The sequence below is a fragment of the Bubalus bubalis genome, chromosome 11, assembly GCF_019923935.1.
Source record: "Bubalus bubalis isolate 160015118507 breed Murrah chromosome 11, NDDB_SH_1, whole genome shotgun sequence".
NCBI lineage: Eukaryota > Metazoa > Chordata > Mammalia > Artiodactyla > Bovidae > Bubalus > Bubalus bubalis.
Window position 1 is genome coordinate 41,198,018 of NC_059167.1, and position 16,938 is coordinate 41,214,955.

The 16,938-nt window shown below is 40.7% G+C and overlaps 1 protein-coding gene and 1 long non-coding RNA gene across 9 annotated transcripts in view; one reads left to right on the forward strand and one right to left on the reverse strand.

Annotated features, from left to right (window-relative positions):
- Positions 1-16,938, forward strand: part of SLC12A1 (solute carrier family 12 member 1) — an 87,707-nt gene that overhangs the window by 30,517 nt on the left and 40,252 nt on the right. For all 7 annotated transcript variants that reach the window (XM_044924984.2, XM_044924983.2, XM_025295540.3 and 4 more), the window contains 7 exons: positions 2,738-2,889; positions 4,036-4,143; positions 4,437-4,560; positions 6,560-6,661; positions 8,801-8,956; positions 14,353-14,452; positions 15,769-15,880. In XM_044924984.2, coding sequence (XP_044780919.2) covers positions 2,738-2,889; positions 4,036-4,143; positions 4,437-4,560; positions 6,560-6,661; positions 8,801-8,956; positions 14,353-14,452; positions 15,769-15,880 — 854 coding nt within the window. The remainder of the gene's footprint in view (positions 1-2,737; positions 2,890-4,035; positions 4,144-4,436; positions 4,561-6,559; positions 6,662-8,800; positions 8,957-14,352; positions 14,453-15,768; positions 15,881-16,938) is intronic.
- LOC102409612 overlaps positions 1-16,938 on the reverse strand; it is a 92,806-nt gene that overhangs the window by 10,962 nt on the left and 64,906 nt on the right. The gene's annotated exons all lie outside the window — the stretch shown is intronic.

The following is a 16,938-nucleotide window of genomic DNA, read 5'->3' on the forward strand; positions in this document are numbered from 1 at the left end:
GCAGGTAATAATTCCACTGCCAGGGAAGCCACCACTTCTAGCAACCTCCTCCCCTGCCTTTAGGAGGCAGGTGAGGGACAGAATAAGAGTCCAAAACAGAACAAAACAAATAAAAACAAAAACAACCATGACAAAACCCTTAGGAAAGTATGAAAGATACAGAATGAATGGCTGTGACTCCTCCTTGCACTGCTGTCCCTAATGTGGAAATGTCACCGTCACCAGCTGGCAGGCAATCAGGACGAGACCCAGCTGCCAGCAGCGTGGGCGGCCAGCCCCCACATTGCTCAGTGAGCAGAAAATATGTGAATTTGCCTGCTGTTCTTAAACTGACTTTTGTTCCACCTGCTGCCTGCAGCCACACCTCCTCCTGGTTGGGGGTCACCTCCAGCTTGTGCCATTATTGGAGAGGAAAGAATGTGAAACATTCAGAGAAGAAAATTTTTCTGTGCACACCTATGAATACAGCCCCAGGCTGGACCACTGTGGAATCCCATCTGGCCATTTAAAAGGGGACATTCTGGCTGTCCTCTGCTTACTATAAAGGAAATTGAGATAGTACATATGTTCTGAGTTGGATTCTTTGGGGGGAAAAAAAGCAAAACAATTAACTTAGATTCTTTCTTCTCTCACTGCCTCTTATTTCCAGAAATTGGATAATGTTGTTAACTCTATTGTGACATTGCCAAGTTTGGTTACAAATCAAGGGATATTATTCCAATGCTTTAGGAAATCAATACTTTTTAAATGACATTGAAATTACCTAAATTTCACAAATGGTTTTTCTTTCTCCTACAAAGTAAAAAGGAAGGGATGAATAAAGGTATAGGCCTGACTTCAGAGATTCTTCTCATTTATTGGTTCTGATGGGTAGAAAAACATGTGCTTCTGTATTTTTCTCAGGATAAGAAAAGGATATTCATGAAGTCCCTGGCCTGTCATTAGTGCAAATAATAGCTCATGGCTTGGCTTATGGGAATTTGGGGAGTTTGATTATGCAGAAGTGAAACCACAAGATTTTTAAAAGTCAGCTCAGCATAAATGAACAGTGCAAAGAGGTAAAATCTGGACTGGATAGTTTTGCTTAGTAACCAACCAACACTCACAATTTCAAGTATCTAAGTAGAGGTTGGTAGGCCACTTCTCAGGGCTATATAGAAAGGGTTCCTGCACTGATCATTTTAAATGACTCTTTCAACTAAAGGATTCAATAAGTTTTAAGTCTTTCCTTGATTCAAAGGGTATAAATTCAAAGAGTATGAACTCTATAATTGAGAGTTCCCATTAATATCTATTATTGGAATGTCTCTTAAAATAACTAGCAAGGAATGAGAACTCATCTGGCTGGAGACTGAAAAGCAAAATGAACAGTTTCATTGATTGGCATTTAGTTTGTAAAGTATTTACCCTTCAAGTAGTTCAGAAAAGTTTATATATATATTTCACAGCTATATTCATATCTCAATAATCCTATCAAATACATAATGGCAGAGAATACAGTTAGAAAAATTCAGAAGAAAAATCAGTAATTAAAATATATATGTCAAGAATCTTTAAAACGCACATAACTCCATTTTGAGGGATCTATCCTAAAGAAATACTTCGAATTACAGAAGAAAAATTGTATGCACAAAGATGTTCATAGGATGTTTGTTATAGAAAATAACAGAAATTAACTCAAAGGTACAAAAATAATAAACTGAGATAAATACTTGATATAGCAATTTGACCATGAATAGTACCTGGGAAGGGCTTCCCATGTGGCTCTAGTGGTAAAGAATCCACCTGCCAATGCAGGAGAGATAAGAGCAGATTGGATCCCTGAGTCAGGAAGATCCCCTGGAGGAGGATACGGCAACCCACTCCAGTATTCTTGGAGAATTCTGGAGAATGCCATGGACAGAGGAGTCTGGTGGGCTACAGTCCATGGGGTCGCACAGAATCAGACATAACTGAAGGGACTTAGCATGCATGCACACATAACCTAGGAAATCTTAACATTTTATCCCCAAATATTTTCTATATCATTTAAACCATTGAAATTTTGTAAAAAGTAAAATTATAATGGTTTAAGAAATTATACAAAGAATACCATTAGTTGAAAATAAGAGCTCAGTTCTCTTAATTACTAGTATTCAATAATGTCATCCCTTGGTTCTCTCACAGATGAGGAAATAAATCCTTCTATCTGAAAAGCTCCCAATCAGTAGCATTAACCTGGAAGTCTGAATTGAATAAATATTACGTGCAAAGAAAGCACTGCTATGTGCACTTCCAAAAGGAAAGAAATCTCAATCCCAAGCATCTTACAGAGGCAGGCAGAAAGCTAGGACTTTAACCACCCAAGGACACCTTAGAGATAGGGGCCGCTCCCAGGCCTCAGAGGATGGGAACTTTCAGGTGTCACGTCGGAGGAAATATTGACCATGAAGACAGGATAGGTCAAATTAAACTAAGTATGTTTTCAGAAGAAAAACGTGTGTGCATGCTCAGTCGTTTCTGACCCTTTGTGACCCTATGGACTGTTAGCCCACCAGGTTCCTCTGACCATGGAATTTTCCAGGCAACAGTACTGGAGTGGGTTGTCATTTCCTTCTCCAGCGGATCTTCCCAACCCAGGGTCAAACCCACATCTCCTGAGTCTCCTGCATTGCAGGAAGATTCTTTACTGCTTGAGTCTTTGGGGGATATCTGAACCCTTCAAGTAAAGAAATGACAGACCTTGTTGTTTTCCCAGGGGCTTGTGTGGTCCGAGATGCCACTGGGAGCATGAATGACACCATCATTTCTGGGATGAACTGCAATGGTTCAGCAGCCTGTGGGTTGGGCTATGACTTCTCAAGATGTCGACATGAACCATGTCAGTATGGGCTGATGAACAACTTCCAGGTTTGAACTTCAAAAATTAATAATGTTTACTGCTATTGCTTCCATTTTTTAGAACATCATATGTAATGAAACTTCTGACTCTCCAACAGATTGGTTATCGACTGATTCTAATTCAGCAAGGAATAATTTGTGTGGGAGGAAAGGGAGTCCTATAGGCATTCATTATGTGGTTACACTCGCTGTGGAGGTGAGAGAACAGGCAGTTGTATGAATGGCATCACCCAGGGAAAGATTACTGCCCGCCATTATGCCTCTTCCAATCAATCGTGTAAGATTTCCTGGTGGGCAGATGGAGAGACTTCCATTAGTTAGCACTTGGAACACATTTCATGCCTGGGCTTCACTCAGGAAAAGCCTCTGTGATGGTCCTGGAGTGTGTGGAGGACAAGGCCAAGAGGGGAATTGTGAGTGGCAGAAGGGGAAAAAGAGTGAAGGGGGAAAGGAAACAGGGAAGTTGGGGAGACTATGGAACTTAAAACATATTAATTTGCCTGAATGATTGGTGAGCAGAAGGAGAAGCAAATTTGTTGTGAAGGCTTCATTCATCTATTTTAATAACCAACAAAGAGAAATTAACTCAGCTGAAGTCATTATTATAAACATGACTTAAATTGATAGAATCTCATCATGTCTCAGACCTAAAATTATGTTTAATGAGCACAGGAAAAGCAAAGATTTGAAAATCTTCTATCTGCAGGAAGAACAAGAAAGGCTAATGCCTTTTAAAAAGATTGGTAAACAGCTGAGTCCCTCCCCAGACTTTATTAAAATACCACTTTCTGCTGGATAGAATTTCCCGTTGACCAAGAAACAGATGCCCAGAAAGGACAGAGGGGAAAAATATAAAAATTCTTGAAATCATTTCCTTGTTTATTCTTTCCAGTATCTTCTGGACATATTGTGGTGAGCATTTGTTCCTTTTATCCAAAAACAGCAACAACAAAGGCATTTCCATTTTGAAAAAAAACAACTATTAAGAACTCAGAATGAAGCAGGGGGGAAAACATCTGATTAGAAGCAATTAGCTTACAAAAGAGATTCGAAACCCCAGAAAGTAGAAAGGGAAGCATTTGCATTAAAATTTGGCTCAAATTTTTGTTTTAACTCTGTTGGATGAGTCTCCTTACTTGAACCTCTCTCCTCAAGGTCATGAGCATGGTGTCAGGGTTTGGCCCCCTCATCACTGCTGGGATCTTTTCTGCAACACTCTCCTCGGCCCTGGCCTCCCTCGTCAGCGCGCCCAAAGTGTTCCAGGTGACATAGGCATAAGAGCACGTGCTTCTCCCACCCCCTGAGATATCAGCTCTCACCGGTGATCATTTTCCATCATTTTCTGAAACAGTTTAATGTTTGCATCTGGCTCCAATGCTATGTCTGCCACATAATCGAGATCGATTCAAATAATATAAAGAATGATAAACTGCAGTGTTAACTTGTGTTCATATTGTGTATCACTTTGTCTTTTCCCCAAATCCTCTTGTTTGAATAGCCCAGGGAAAATGACTCTGCATAGATATAAATGACGAATTTCTCCTCTTTTCCATTAGGCTCTGTGCAAGGACAACATCTACAAAGCTCTGCAGTTCTTTGCAAAAGGATATGGGAAGAACAATGAGCCCCTGAGAGGATACTTTCTCACTTTTGTTATAGCCATGGCGTTCATTCTTATTGGTTTGTAGTTTTCTTGTTCTTACTGAAAGCCAACAAATTCTTCCGATTACTCATAGGGTTTTCCTGTGACCTTGAGAAAGTATCTGTTTTATGTCTAATACAACATTTGGGAATATTGCAATCTAAGAAGGAAATGAGAAATCCTTGTGTGTGGAGGGCCTTGGAGGACTTGAGGTGGGCTTCAGACTTTAATCTCTTCTTTGAATCTGAATGTTGGAAATCCATCCAACCAAATGCAACTGACTCCTTCCTCTGACCTGCCTGATACTGTCTAATCCCACATTGCCTCCAGCTGCCACCTGTCCTTACATCTCCTGGCCGCCAGCAGGAGAGCTGAAATGTCTATTCTCAAAATGTGGTCTGCTGACCACAAAATGTGGTCACCTGTGGATTGGGAAAATTGTGGATTGGTCACACCCAATCCCACAGCTAGAATCTCTGGTGATAAAGAATCTGAATTTTTACAAGTTCCCAAAATTCATAGACCACTAATATTTGAGAACCACTTACCTTGGCTCTTTCTCCCTAAGCAATATAGAAACAGCTACATAATCTCAAAGAGGCACACACCTCAAAGTTAGCCTGCACATTCCTCACTCCTCCTTAAGGTACCACCATTGCAGGTGAGCAGAAGGCAAGGATGACAGTAACTATGCATAGACAGGCAGAGTCAGATTCAGCGGTAGTGCTGGATAACGAGGGCTTCTCCTCATCCCATAAACTCAGGAAGTGACTATAATTCACGCATCCTCATAAGATTTCCACAAGGTTGAAGAGGGGAACATATGACTCTCCATGTCTACACATAATCACTTTTTGGTTTATTTTTTTTTTAATCTATGTTTGTTAGATTTTTTTAAAAATGAAAAAGTAATTATGTGTATATATGTTTCAATTATAATTTAAACTTTAAGACTTCAGTTATTGTCCTAGACTTCAGTTAAGTGATCAAACAGCCCCAGACTTTAAAAATTGTATACATTAAATAATAGTCTTAAATGTCACTCTTTCGGAACCCAGTAGCTTAGCTTCATGGTGCCAGCTTTGCGGCAGCATTTTTGCCTACTTTCTTGCTGGCATCCATGTCCTACAGTCACACCCAGCTTCCACCTGCATCTTCTTCACTGAAGGTGATAGCTGTCTGATCTTCAGATAAATGAGAACATCTCTAAATTATTTTTTATATCATAGAGTAAACATCCCAGCTAGGATTTAACCATACTGGATATTTACCTAGTGAGGTAAAACTTTTTTTCAGCAAACCTTCAGAGGTAAAACTCTCTAGAGATGTAGAAAAGTAGGAATGACTAACAAAAATTCTGAAAGTCAGAGAGAGCAAGCTGGGTATATGCAGAGATATATCCTGTTAGATGGTTCGGATGTACAGGTATTTAACTAACCTGTCACCCTGTAGAACATTTTGATTCTATGCATGCTCAGTCACTAAGTCGTATCCAACTCTTTTCAACCCCATGGACTGTAGCCCGCCAGGCTCCTCTGTCCATGGGATTTCCCAGGCAAGAATACCGGTGTGGGTTGCCATTTTCTTCTCCAATGGATCTTCCTGACCCAGGGATCAAACTCACATCTCCTGCATTGGCAGGTGGATTCTTTGATACTGAAGCACTTAGGAAACCCTTTGATGGTATACAAAGCAGATAAAGAGCCCTGGATTTGGTACCTCTGCAAGAGCTACAGGGAATTTTGTCATCTGGTTTCCAAACTTTCTATCCACTTCCACTTGAATTTTCTGTGGGTAGAGATCTTGATTGTCTATTTTATTGGTGAGTTTTCTTGTTTCTTACTTTACAGAAACTTTGGCTGAAAATACATTTCAAATGAGTGCAGACCCAAAGAAAAATCACAACCTTCTTAAACTTTGACAGATGCTAGCTATGGTTTCAATTTCCAAATAAAGTCAAACTTCCAGACTGTAACAGCTGTTCAGCCCCTGGTCTCATCACTCATATGTACATACTCAATTCTGCTTCCTTCACAGCGGAACTGAACACCATCGCTCCCATCATCTCCAATTTTTTCCTGGCCTCATATGCACTTATTAATTTCTCCTGCTTTCATGCCTCTTATGCCAAATCTCCAGGTAAGTTGACTTTTCAAAACTAAAATAAACCAAAGCAAACCACTTCATTCGTCTCAACAAGATGAAATAAGTCAGTGAAAACCACTGAATCTGTGTTTATATGTTTCCTTATATCCTAGTGGGCAGTGTAATTCACTTTCTTTTGGTGAGTTGGGGGGCAACTTCTGAAATAGAAAAAGAATCATTTGCGCAATGGCCTTTTTGACCAACCGTAAAGTCAATTTTCTCCTGCGGCAATAAATTATTCATTGCAAGAGAAACCACATTTATTGCAGCAGTAGAAAAACACCACTATTTATTTCCAGGGTGAAAGTGACCACAGAAGTGGAATGAATGTATACATTTGAAACTTTCTTACTGTCAATTTGTTTTCTGCCCATGGTGCAGAAGAGAAGGATGAGTAGTTCCCATAATTACCTGCTGAGTGCAGTTAGTGCCGATTCACACTGAAGCTGGTGACACCCCTGCACTCCTCAGACTGTTGTTTAAAGTGGTGCGAAATTTCACGCCAAAGAGCCTCCCCCTATCTTTGTCATCTCTCACCTCTTCTTTGCTTCCACTGGCCCTTAGAGTTTTTTCACCTTTCCATCAGAAGACAGTAGAAAATTCTTCACTACCAGGACTTTTGTTAAGGATACAAACACATCTTCACTTTTTAGGGTCTGCCAGGAACTCAAACCTCCTTAGGAAAACCTCCTGCCAAAATATAGATGGAAGGGGAGCCTTCATCTGCTCAAGGCCACTAGGCTCCAGAAGATTACAGAAGAATTTTTGTTTCTGTTTTGTTGCCTTGTTTTAAGCAGAGAACAGGAGGTTCTAGTCAGTGAAGACGACAGATCACAGAAATGTGCGCTTCTATGCCATGCTGTGTTCCTTTTTTAAAAACACAGTGAAGTAATAGAGGTTGGCAGGGGTAAGAGCGGAAAGGAAAGAGGAAAGAGGAAGAGGGAAAAGGGGAAGCCTAGAAAAGCACAGAGATAATATGGACACCAAACCCCAAAGATGACTCTCTCTTTCTCCTTCCCTCTCTTTCTCCTTTCTCTCTCTGACACACAAACACCCACTCACAGAGAAAAATAAAGGCATTTCCAGTGATGTTCTTGTAGTGTGATTTCCATCTTGTGGCCATTTTGGAAATTGCTTCTGAAGAAAGAAAGCTCTGTTGTATTTTGGCAACTCCAAATTTAAAAATATACTTTGTGTGTGAGTGTGGACACTCAGTCGTGTCCAACTCTTTGCGATCCCATGAACCATAGCCCGCAAGGTTTCTCTGTCCTTAAGATTTCCCAGGCAAGAATACTGGAGTAGGTTGCCATTTCCTTCTCCAGGGGATCTTCTCGACTCAGGGATCAAACCTGCATCTCCCGCGTCTTCTCCATTGGCAGGCGGGTTCTTTACCCACAGACCAAATGTGCCCTTCAAGTCACAGCTTCTTTACCCTGATCGCACTGTCTCCCAGCTTTCTTTCAATTCAGGGAAGTAGTAGAACACAGTAACCCCCCCCCATGCATGTATGAAAATATTTCTCACTGTATATTTTCATTGCAAAATGCATGATATATTATTGTATCAGGTTTAAAAAGCCATTGCAGAAAAATTTCTCCCTCTTTTGCCATAGATTATTATTTCTGAAAGGGCAAGCATGATCCTCTTAGGGTAAAAGAAGAGTTAGCATGAAGTAGCAGATGATATTTGATGGCTGCTCTGCCTTCTCCACAGGAAAAAGCCCATTATCTTAACCTCCTCTTTCTTGAGCCACTAAGGTGTCCCCCTGCCCTGCTGTTCCCTACTCTTTCCATCTCTCCTGCCTCCTTTCAACTCTTGATGATATATTTACCAGATGCTTAGAGTTTTGTTGTTTGGGAAGAAATCCTGGCATGTAGAAAGTGTAGAGGGGCCACCAGTGACACATTTTCTACATTTCACAGCATTATTTTTTGGTGTGATTACATCTTCATAAGCCAGGGACCAAGACACAGAAAACTAATAACAGAGTTAGGAACTTGGCCTAAAAGTTCTGATTTTTTATGCTAGGGGAAAAAAAAAAAACATGTTACCTATAGTCTAAAAATACACAGTGGTATGATGGTATAGTGTGGAAATTTTTCTTGTGCACATAGATTTTTTTTTTAATTTCAGGATGGAGACCTGCATATGGTATTTACAACATGTGGGTGTCTCTCTTTGGAGCTGTTTTGTGCTGTGCGGTCATGTTTGTCATCAACTGGTGGGCAGCAGTCATCACCTACGTCATTGAGTTCTTCCTCTATATATACGTGACTTACAAGAAGCCAGGTAGGATAAGAAGGACTGTACAGAGAGGGTCTCCTAAGCACTCTCTAACTATCCATTCACTCAGCAAATGTTTATGTGGCACCTCCTGTGTTTAGGTGGGCCATGTGTATGGCAGATATTAATAATATAATGTAATATGATAATACAATTGTTACCCTTGTTGAACACCTATTATTTACTGTGTACCATTTAGTTCTCACAATAGTGCTGTATGTTAGGTATTGTTAGTCACATTTCAGAGATGAAGAAACTTGAGTTCAAAGAGGTGACCACTCACTGAGGTGACCATCAGGATGTGAAGCAGCTAATATTTTAATGAGAGTGTTTTGATACCAAACCCCATAAGCTCTCCACTGATATAATTCTTCTATATCTGATAAATGAGGTATAATCCCTGTCCTCAAGAAGCACAGACTCACACATAAGCAATTAACTATATAACAGTATAGCAAGCACCGTGAGAGTGACATGAACAAGTTACTGAGGAAAGGAGAGGAAGTGACTAACCGTGATTATTGTTAGTCTAAATCAAGTCTGACTCCTTGCCACCCCATAGACTGTAGCCCACCTGGCTCTTCTGTCCATGGAATTATCCAGGCAAGAATACTGGTGTGGGTAGCCATTTCCTTCTCCAGGGCATATTCCCAACCCAGGGACTGAATCCGAGTCTCCTGCATTGCACACGGATTCTTTACCACCAGGGAAGCTCTAACTGTGATTAGCGTTGTCCAAGAAAACTTCCCCGGTTCATGGCTTCTGTTCCCAGGGTCAGTCACTCAGTAGGTACTTATAAATATCTGTTGAATGAACAAATACGCTACTTAAAAAAAAAAAAAAAAAAAAAAGGCAAGAGACTAGGGGTTGGTTAATCAGATGGAGCCAGGGATGGCTACTGTAGGCAGAAGAAAAGAGTGTGAGTGAAGTTAGGAAGCGTGCAAGTATCAGGCATATTTAAGGATTGCCAAGGCTCATGAACAGAGAAACCTGGTGGGCTACAGTCCATGGGGTTGCAAAGAGTCAGACACAACTGAGTGACTAAGCGTAGCATACACCAAGGCCTTTAGCATGATGGAGTCCTCAGGTGATGAGAAGGGGCCTGAGGTGAGCCTTGGAAGGTGAGTAGCCAGATAAACAAGACACCTAAATGTCATGCTAAAGAATCTGGAGCAGCAAGAAGGTGCTGTTGATCATTCAGCTGGATCTGGACTTCAGATGTTATCTTTAGACCCAGTGAAAGGGATTGACGCTTGGAGAGGCTAGAGATTAAGGAGTACAGTATTCGGTGGTCCAGTCTCAGGGGCCAGACAAACCCTCAGCCACCCTCACATGCTCTTGACCCTTCCTACACAATATAGTAGAAAACAGAAGGTAGTAACTATTTTGAAGAGCTTGGTTTTGTTGTTTTTCTTTATTACTGTATGGTATTTGTAATACAGGTATGGTGGTGGTGGTTTAGTCACTAAGTCATGTCCGACTCTTGCAACACCATGGACTGTAGCCTGCCAGGCTCCTCTGTCCATGGGATTCTCCAGGCAAGAATACTGGAGTGGGTTGCCATTTCTTTCTCTGCTAAATGGGGCTTAGTGGTATCTACCTCAATAGGCCGTGAAGGGGCTCAAGAGAGACAAAGACTCCTAAAGTTCTTGACACAAGGCTTGGTACCCAGTATACCAAGTATTTCCACACAGAGTACGTTCACATAATTTATGTATATTAATATTAACCCCCTGTAGTGTACAGTCTGTAGGTTTTAACAAATTTATAATCTTGTAACTACCACCACAATCAATATAGAGGACAGAGAGCTTCTTTGGTGGCACTCAATATGTCAGCAAATTTGGAAAATTCAGCAGTGGCCACAGGACTGGAAAAGGTCAGTTTTCATTCCAATGCCAAAGAATGCTTAAACTACCGCACAATTGCACTCACCTCACACGCTAGTAAAGTAATGCTCAAAATTCTCCAAGCCAGGCTTCAGCAATATGTGGACCGTGAACTTCCAGATGTTCAAGCTGGTTTTAGAAAAGGCAGAGGAACCAGAGATCAAATTGCCAACATCCGCTGGATCATGGAAAAAGCAAGAGAGTTCTAGAAAAACATCTATTTCTGCTTTATTGACTATGCCAAAGCTTTTGTGTGGATCACAGCAAACTATGGAAAATTCTTAAAGAAATGGGAATACCAGACCTGACCTGCGTCCTGAGAAATCTGTATGCAGATCAGGAAGCAACAGTTAGAACTGAACATGGAACAACAGACTGGTTCCAAATAGGAAAAGGAGTACGTCAAGGCTGTATATTGTCACCCTGCTTATTTAACTTATATGCAGAGTACATCATGAGAAATGCTGGGCTGGATGAAGCACAAGCTGGAATCAAGATCGCGGGGAGAAATATCAATAACCTCAGATATGCAGATGACACCACTTTTATAGCAGAAAGTGAAGAAGAACTAAAGAGCCTCTTGAAAGTGAAAGAGGAGAGAGAAGAAGTTGGCTTAAAGCTCAACGTTCAGAAAACTAAGATCATGGCATCCTGTCCCATCATTTCATGATGAATAGATGGGAAAATAGTGGCTGACTTTATTTTTGGGGGCTCCAAAATCACTGCAGATGGTGACTGCAGCCATGAAATTAAAAGCCGCATACTCCTTGGAAGGAAAGTTATGACCAGTCTAGACTGCATAGTAAAAAGCAGAGACATTACTTTGTCAACAAAGGTCTGTCTAGTCAAGGCTATGGTTTTTCCAGTAGTCATGTATGGATGTGAGAGTTGGACTATAAAGAAAGCTGAGCACTGAAGAATTGATGCTTTTGAATGTGGTGTTGGAGAAGACTCTTGAGAGTCCCTTGAACTGAAAGGAGATCCAACAAGTCCATCCTAAAGGAGATCAGTCCTGGGTGTTCATTAGAAGGACTGATGTTGAAGCTAAAACTCCAATACTTTGGCCACCTGATGTGAAGAGCTGACTCATTTGGAAAGACCCTGATGCTGGGAAAGATTGAAGGCAGGAGGAGAAGGGGATGACAGAGGATGAGATGGTTGGATGGCATCACTGACTCAATGGACATGAGTTTGGGTGGACTCCGGAAGTTGGTGATGGACAGGGAGGCCTGGCATGCTGCGGTTCATGAGGTCACAAAGAGTCAGACATGGCTTAGTGACTGAACTGAACTGAATTGGTGGTCCAGTAGTTAAAAATGTGCCTTGCAATGCAAGGGACAGCGATTTGATCACTGGTCCAGGAAAATTCCACATGCCACGGACCAGCTAAGCTCATGTGCAAAAACCACTGAACCTAGGCTCTGGAGCCCAGGAGCCACAGCTACTGAACCCATGTGCTGCAACTAGTGATGCCTGAGTGCCTAGAGCCAGCAGATCCAAAGAGACACCACCACAATTAGGAGCCCATGCACTGCAACAGAAAGTAGCCCCCACTTGCCACAACTAGAGAAAGCCTGTGCGTGGCAATGAAGACTCACCACAGCCAAAAAATAAAATAAATAGATCTTTTTTAAAAAAGAGAGGACATTTCCATCATGGCTAAAAGATTCTGTGCAGTCAATTTCTTCCCCCCAACTTAGCCCCTAGCTACAGCTTTTCTGATTTCTGTTCCTATATCTTTGCCTTTCCCAGAGTGTTATGTAGAACCATAGAGGATGTAGCCTTTATATATACTTTCTTTCATTTAACATGAGGTTCTCAGATTCATCCATGTTGTTACATGTATGAGTAGTTTGTTCCTTTTTGTTGTTGAGTAGTATTCCATTATATGAATATATCTCAAGATTTTTTTAATATATTCACTAATTGAAGAATTATATCTAACCTGGTATACTAATTGTATTTATATCTAGTGATTATATCTAAAGCTGCTGTAAATATTCACACACAGGGCTTTATGTAGACCTATATTTTCATTTCTCTAGGAGTGGAATTTATGATTACAAAGTACACATAACTTTATAATTAACAGCCAAACTATTTTCTAAAGTAGCAGCATCATTTTCCATTCCTAACAGCAATAAATATATGTCTCAGTTGTTCCACATCCTAGGCAGCACATATTATTGTCAGTTGATTTCTTTAAAAAAAAAAAAATTCTAATTATGTAGTGTACTAAAGATGTAATGTACTATCTTATTGAGGTTTGGTTTGCAATTTTTCCCAATGACTAATAATGTTGAACATATTATTTGTCATCCACATATCTTCTTTTGTCAAGTGTCTGTTTTAATTTTTTGCCTATTTTTTGAGTTGTTTTCTTATTATTCATTTGTAAGACCTCTGTATATTCAGGATACAAACCCTTTCACAGTACACCTTTTGTAAATGTTTTCTACAGGTCTGTAAGTTGTTTTTTAATTTCCTTACAGTTTGTTTTGAAGAGCAGATATTCTTAATTCCTCTAAAGTCTGATTTTTCATGTTTTATGGTTGGTTGGTTTGTTTTTTGCTTCTAATCTCTTTCCCTAATTCAAATTACAAACTATTTCTAAAAGTTTTAATGCTTTAGATTTTTAATTTATATCTCGTCATTTTGAGATAATTTTTGTATATGGTGTGTGAGGAATGGCTCAAGGTTGATTTTTTTGCATATAAATATCCAGTTGATTTACAGGGTTCTTATAAGAATGAAATAACTTAAGGTATGCTAAATTCCTGATGCATAGTAAATACTTAATCAATATTAATCTGCTTTATCTCCAGATAATTATCTCTCATCATTTTCCTTATTGTTCTGAGCAAGACTGGGGAGATGGCTCTGTCTGCTATCTAGGGTGAATCTATGCATTCCCATCAGGGACTTATAAAATGTAGAGGATTCATCTAACATTTAATTTTTTAAGTCAGGGCATGGTAGTATTTTCCTCCCTTATTATGAAGATTGGGTCCTTAACACATCAAACTAAAATGCTTGCTAAAGATTGATCCTCTTCATGGACACCCAGAAGTAAGAATTCCCAAGTTATTCAGTTTCATTATTCAAAATATAAAGACTGCTGCATACTCTCTATGTATGCAGAAATGCCTCTTTTCCTTTCAATCTAAGAATTTGTGAAGAACTCTTAGATTTATTTAGGGGCTGACGATTTTCCCAAGTCTACCTGCCTGCAGTGTGGTTGTAACACAGCCTCTTCCACTGAGTAAGTTTTCTCAGGCTGCAACACTAGAGTCTGATCCTCAGCTGGAAAAAGAGGTCTCACTTCTAAGAATTCACAAAGATTCATGGAAGGACACACTTTCTAGGAAATATTACATTATGTTTCTCTAATTTGGGCACTTGTCACTGCTGACATAGCCAAGGAAAATCAAAGAAGGGAATGGCTTATAAAAATATTCACAGTATACAGAGGGAAGCTCAGTGCTTTTATGTCAAATTCTCCTTTGTCCACAGATGTGAACTGGGGCTCATCCACGCAGGCTCTTTCCTACGTGAGCGCTTTAGACAATGCTCTAGAACTCACTACAGTGGAAGACCATGTGAAAAACTTCAGGTAAAATTGGTTTCTCAAGCATCCTGGTGTCATTTCCCATTGGAAGCAGCTTCCCTCTATGGGAGACAGATGCACTAGTGAAACGCTTTAGGGGTATATTCTTAGATAGGTAATCTTACAAAACTGCCACACTTTCACAACAGCACCTCCTGTGAATGAGCACTTCTCCTCTTCCACTCTGATCTATGCCCACCCCCAACTCTAAATTCTCCTAGTGCTGGCTTTCACCTTCCATGTACAGATAGAGAGGGGATCTCAGTGACGTGATTTCAGAGAGATGTCCCCAAATCCCCTGCTGCTGCTGCTAAGTCGCTTCAGTCGTGTCTGACTGTGCGACCCCATAGACAGCAGCCCACCAGGCTCCCCCGTCCCTGGGATTCTCCAGGCAAGAACACTGGAGTGGGTTGCCATTTCCTTCTCCAATGCATGAAAGTGAAAAGTGAAAGTGAAGTCGCTCAGTCGTGTCCAACTCTTAGCGACCCCATGGACTGTAGCCTACCAGGCTCCTCCATCCATGGGATTTTCCAGGCAAGAGTACTGGAGTGGGTTGCCATTGCCTTCTCCACCCCAAATCCCCACACACTTTAATTGTTGTTTCTGCCTCCATACAGCTTAAGGCTTTGTGGCTTACTGAATTCCCTTAGGAGAAGTTATACTTTAAGCTCTTCTTTGGTTATATCTTATTTTAAGTGGAACTTCAAAACACAAGCTTTGCAAGGAGGGTGAAGGAAAATAATATGAATATACTGGTTGGAGAAGGACAGGTAGTACTGAGGATTTGGGATAGGGTCATGTTCAGAGGAAAAAGACAGGGGGACAGTAAGGACCTTTTCCTTACGTTACATGCTTACTATCACTAACTAAACTAAGAATACAAATTTGGCAAGATTGGCAGGAAATCACGATGATTCAAGTCTTCTAGTGAGGGACTTCCCTGGTGGTCCAGTGGTTAAGAATCCACTTTGCACCACAGGGGACGTGGGTTTGATCCCTGGTCAGGGAACTAAGATCCCATGTGTTGGGGGAGCAACTAAGCCCACGAGCTGAACCCGTGTGCCACGGTGAAAGATCCCACATGATGAAACAAAGATACCGTGAGCTGCGGCTAAGACCTGATGCGGCCAAATAAATAAATACTTCTTTTTTAAAAAGAAGAATTAAAAAGGACTTCTAGTGAGAAACTCAGGAGATATTTAGGAGAGTGGTTGCCCCATTTTGCCAAGCCTTCTGTACCAGCCCGTTCCACTGGGGGTGGTTCTGGACTCACAGGTTTCTTGTCGTGATCAGTTCTCACATCTTCTCTTCTCCATTTTCAGGCCCCAGTGCATTGTTTTAACAGGGGGACCCATGACAAGACCTGCTCTCTTGGATATAACTCATGCTTTTACCAAGAACAGTGGCCTTTGCATCTGCTGTGAAGTCTTTGTGGTAAGAGCCACTTCATCCCTTGAAGGTGCCTTTTCCTACTTGCTCATTTGTGTTGCCTTAGGGGAGCCCAGCAGGTATGTGCAGTGATAGGAGAATGGTAAGGCAGTTTAGAACAGGACCCCTTTCCTTCATTCATATACCAAGGACTAGCAGGGGCCCATGATCCTGAACTTAAATGAGTGGATAATATGTGTTTCAGATTTCACAGGAAACCAACTAAAAATGATAATACTTCCCATTGATGGCCTTTGAGTCAAGAAAAAGAGAGCCAGCTCATAAATAAAATGAAAATATTTGGGGGGTGATAACCATTCTCAGAAATATGAAAGGATAGAATGAGCTAGAGAGCACTATTATGTAGATTAACTGATGAGGAAGAGCCAGACGCTATGGCCTTAAATGAAAGCAGGTAGAATTTAGATTAAATATTTGAATAAACTTGATGATACTACAGATATCTAGGGAGTTAAACCAAGTTTTCCATGCCTTAGATAAACATTCAAAGCTGAATGAGTTCCTTTTTGTTCAGGAAGTATGTGGTAGACTAAGCATAATTTACTGGTGTTGTTTCCAGGAGGTATTCAAAGTAGATGCTAAACACTTAACAGTAATTATTGACCAATCACTATCACTACTCTCTAAAGTGAGAAGAAAGCATTAATATTTTAACAAAATAATAAGTCTAAGTCCTCCAAATGAGCCTACTTCTACTTGTATTCTCACAGTGTGCTCTCTTGCACACACTGTGTGTGTGTGTGTGTGTGTGTGTGTCTCCCAGTTTCTCTCCCTCTGGGTCATGCACACACACCACTCAAAATCCTCAGCAGTGTCAATGAATTATGATCATACTTACCTATTCTTCAAAGTATTTTCCTACAGTTTTTCTTATTTCAGTCTACATAACAGTCTAGTGAGGAAGAAAGGGAAAGAAGCCCTATTTTCATTACACTGATTAGAAAAGTGAGATTCAGGAAAATTCAATTATGCACAGGGTCACAGGACAAGAAAGGGGCAGAGTCGGGATACTGGTCCAGGTCTTTGCGACCACATGGACTGTA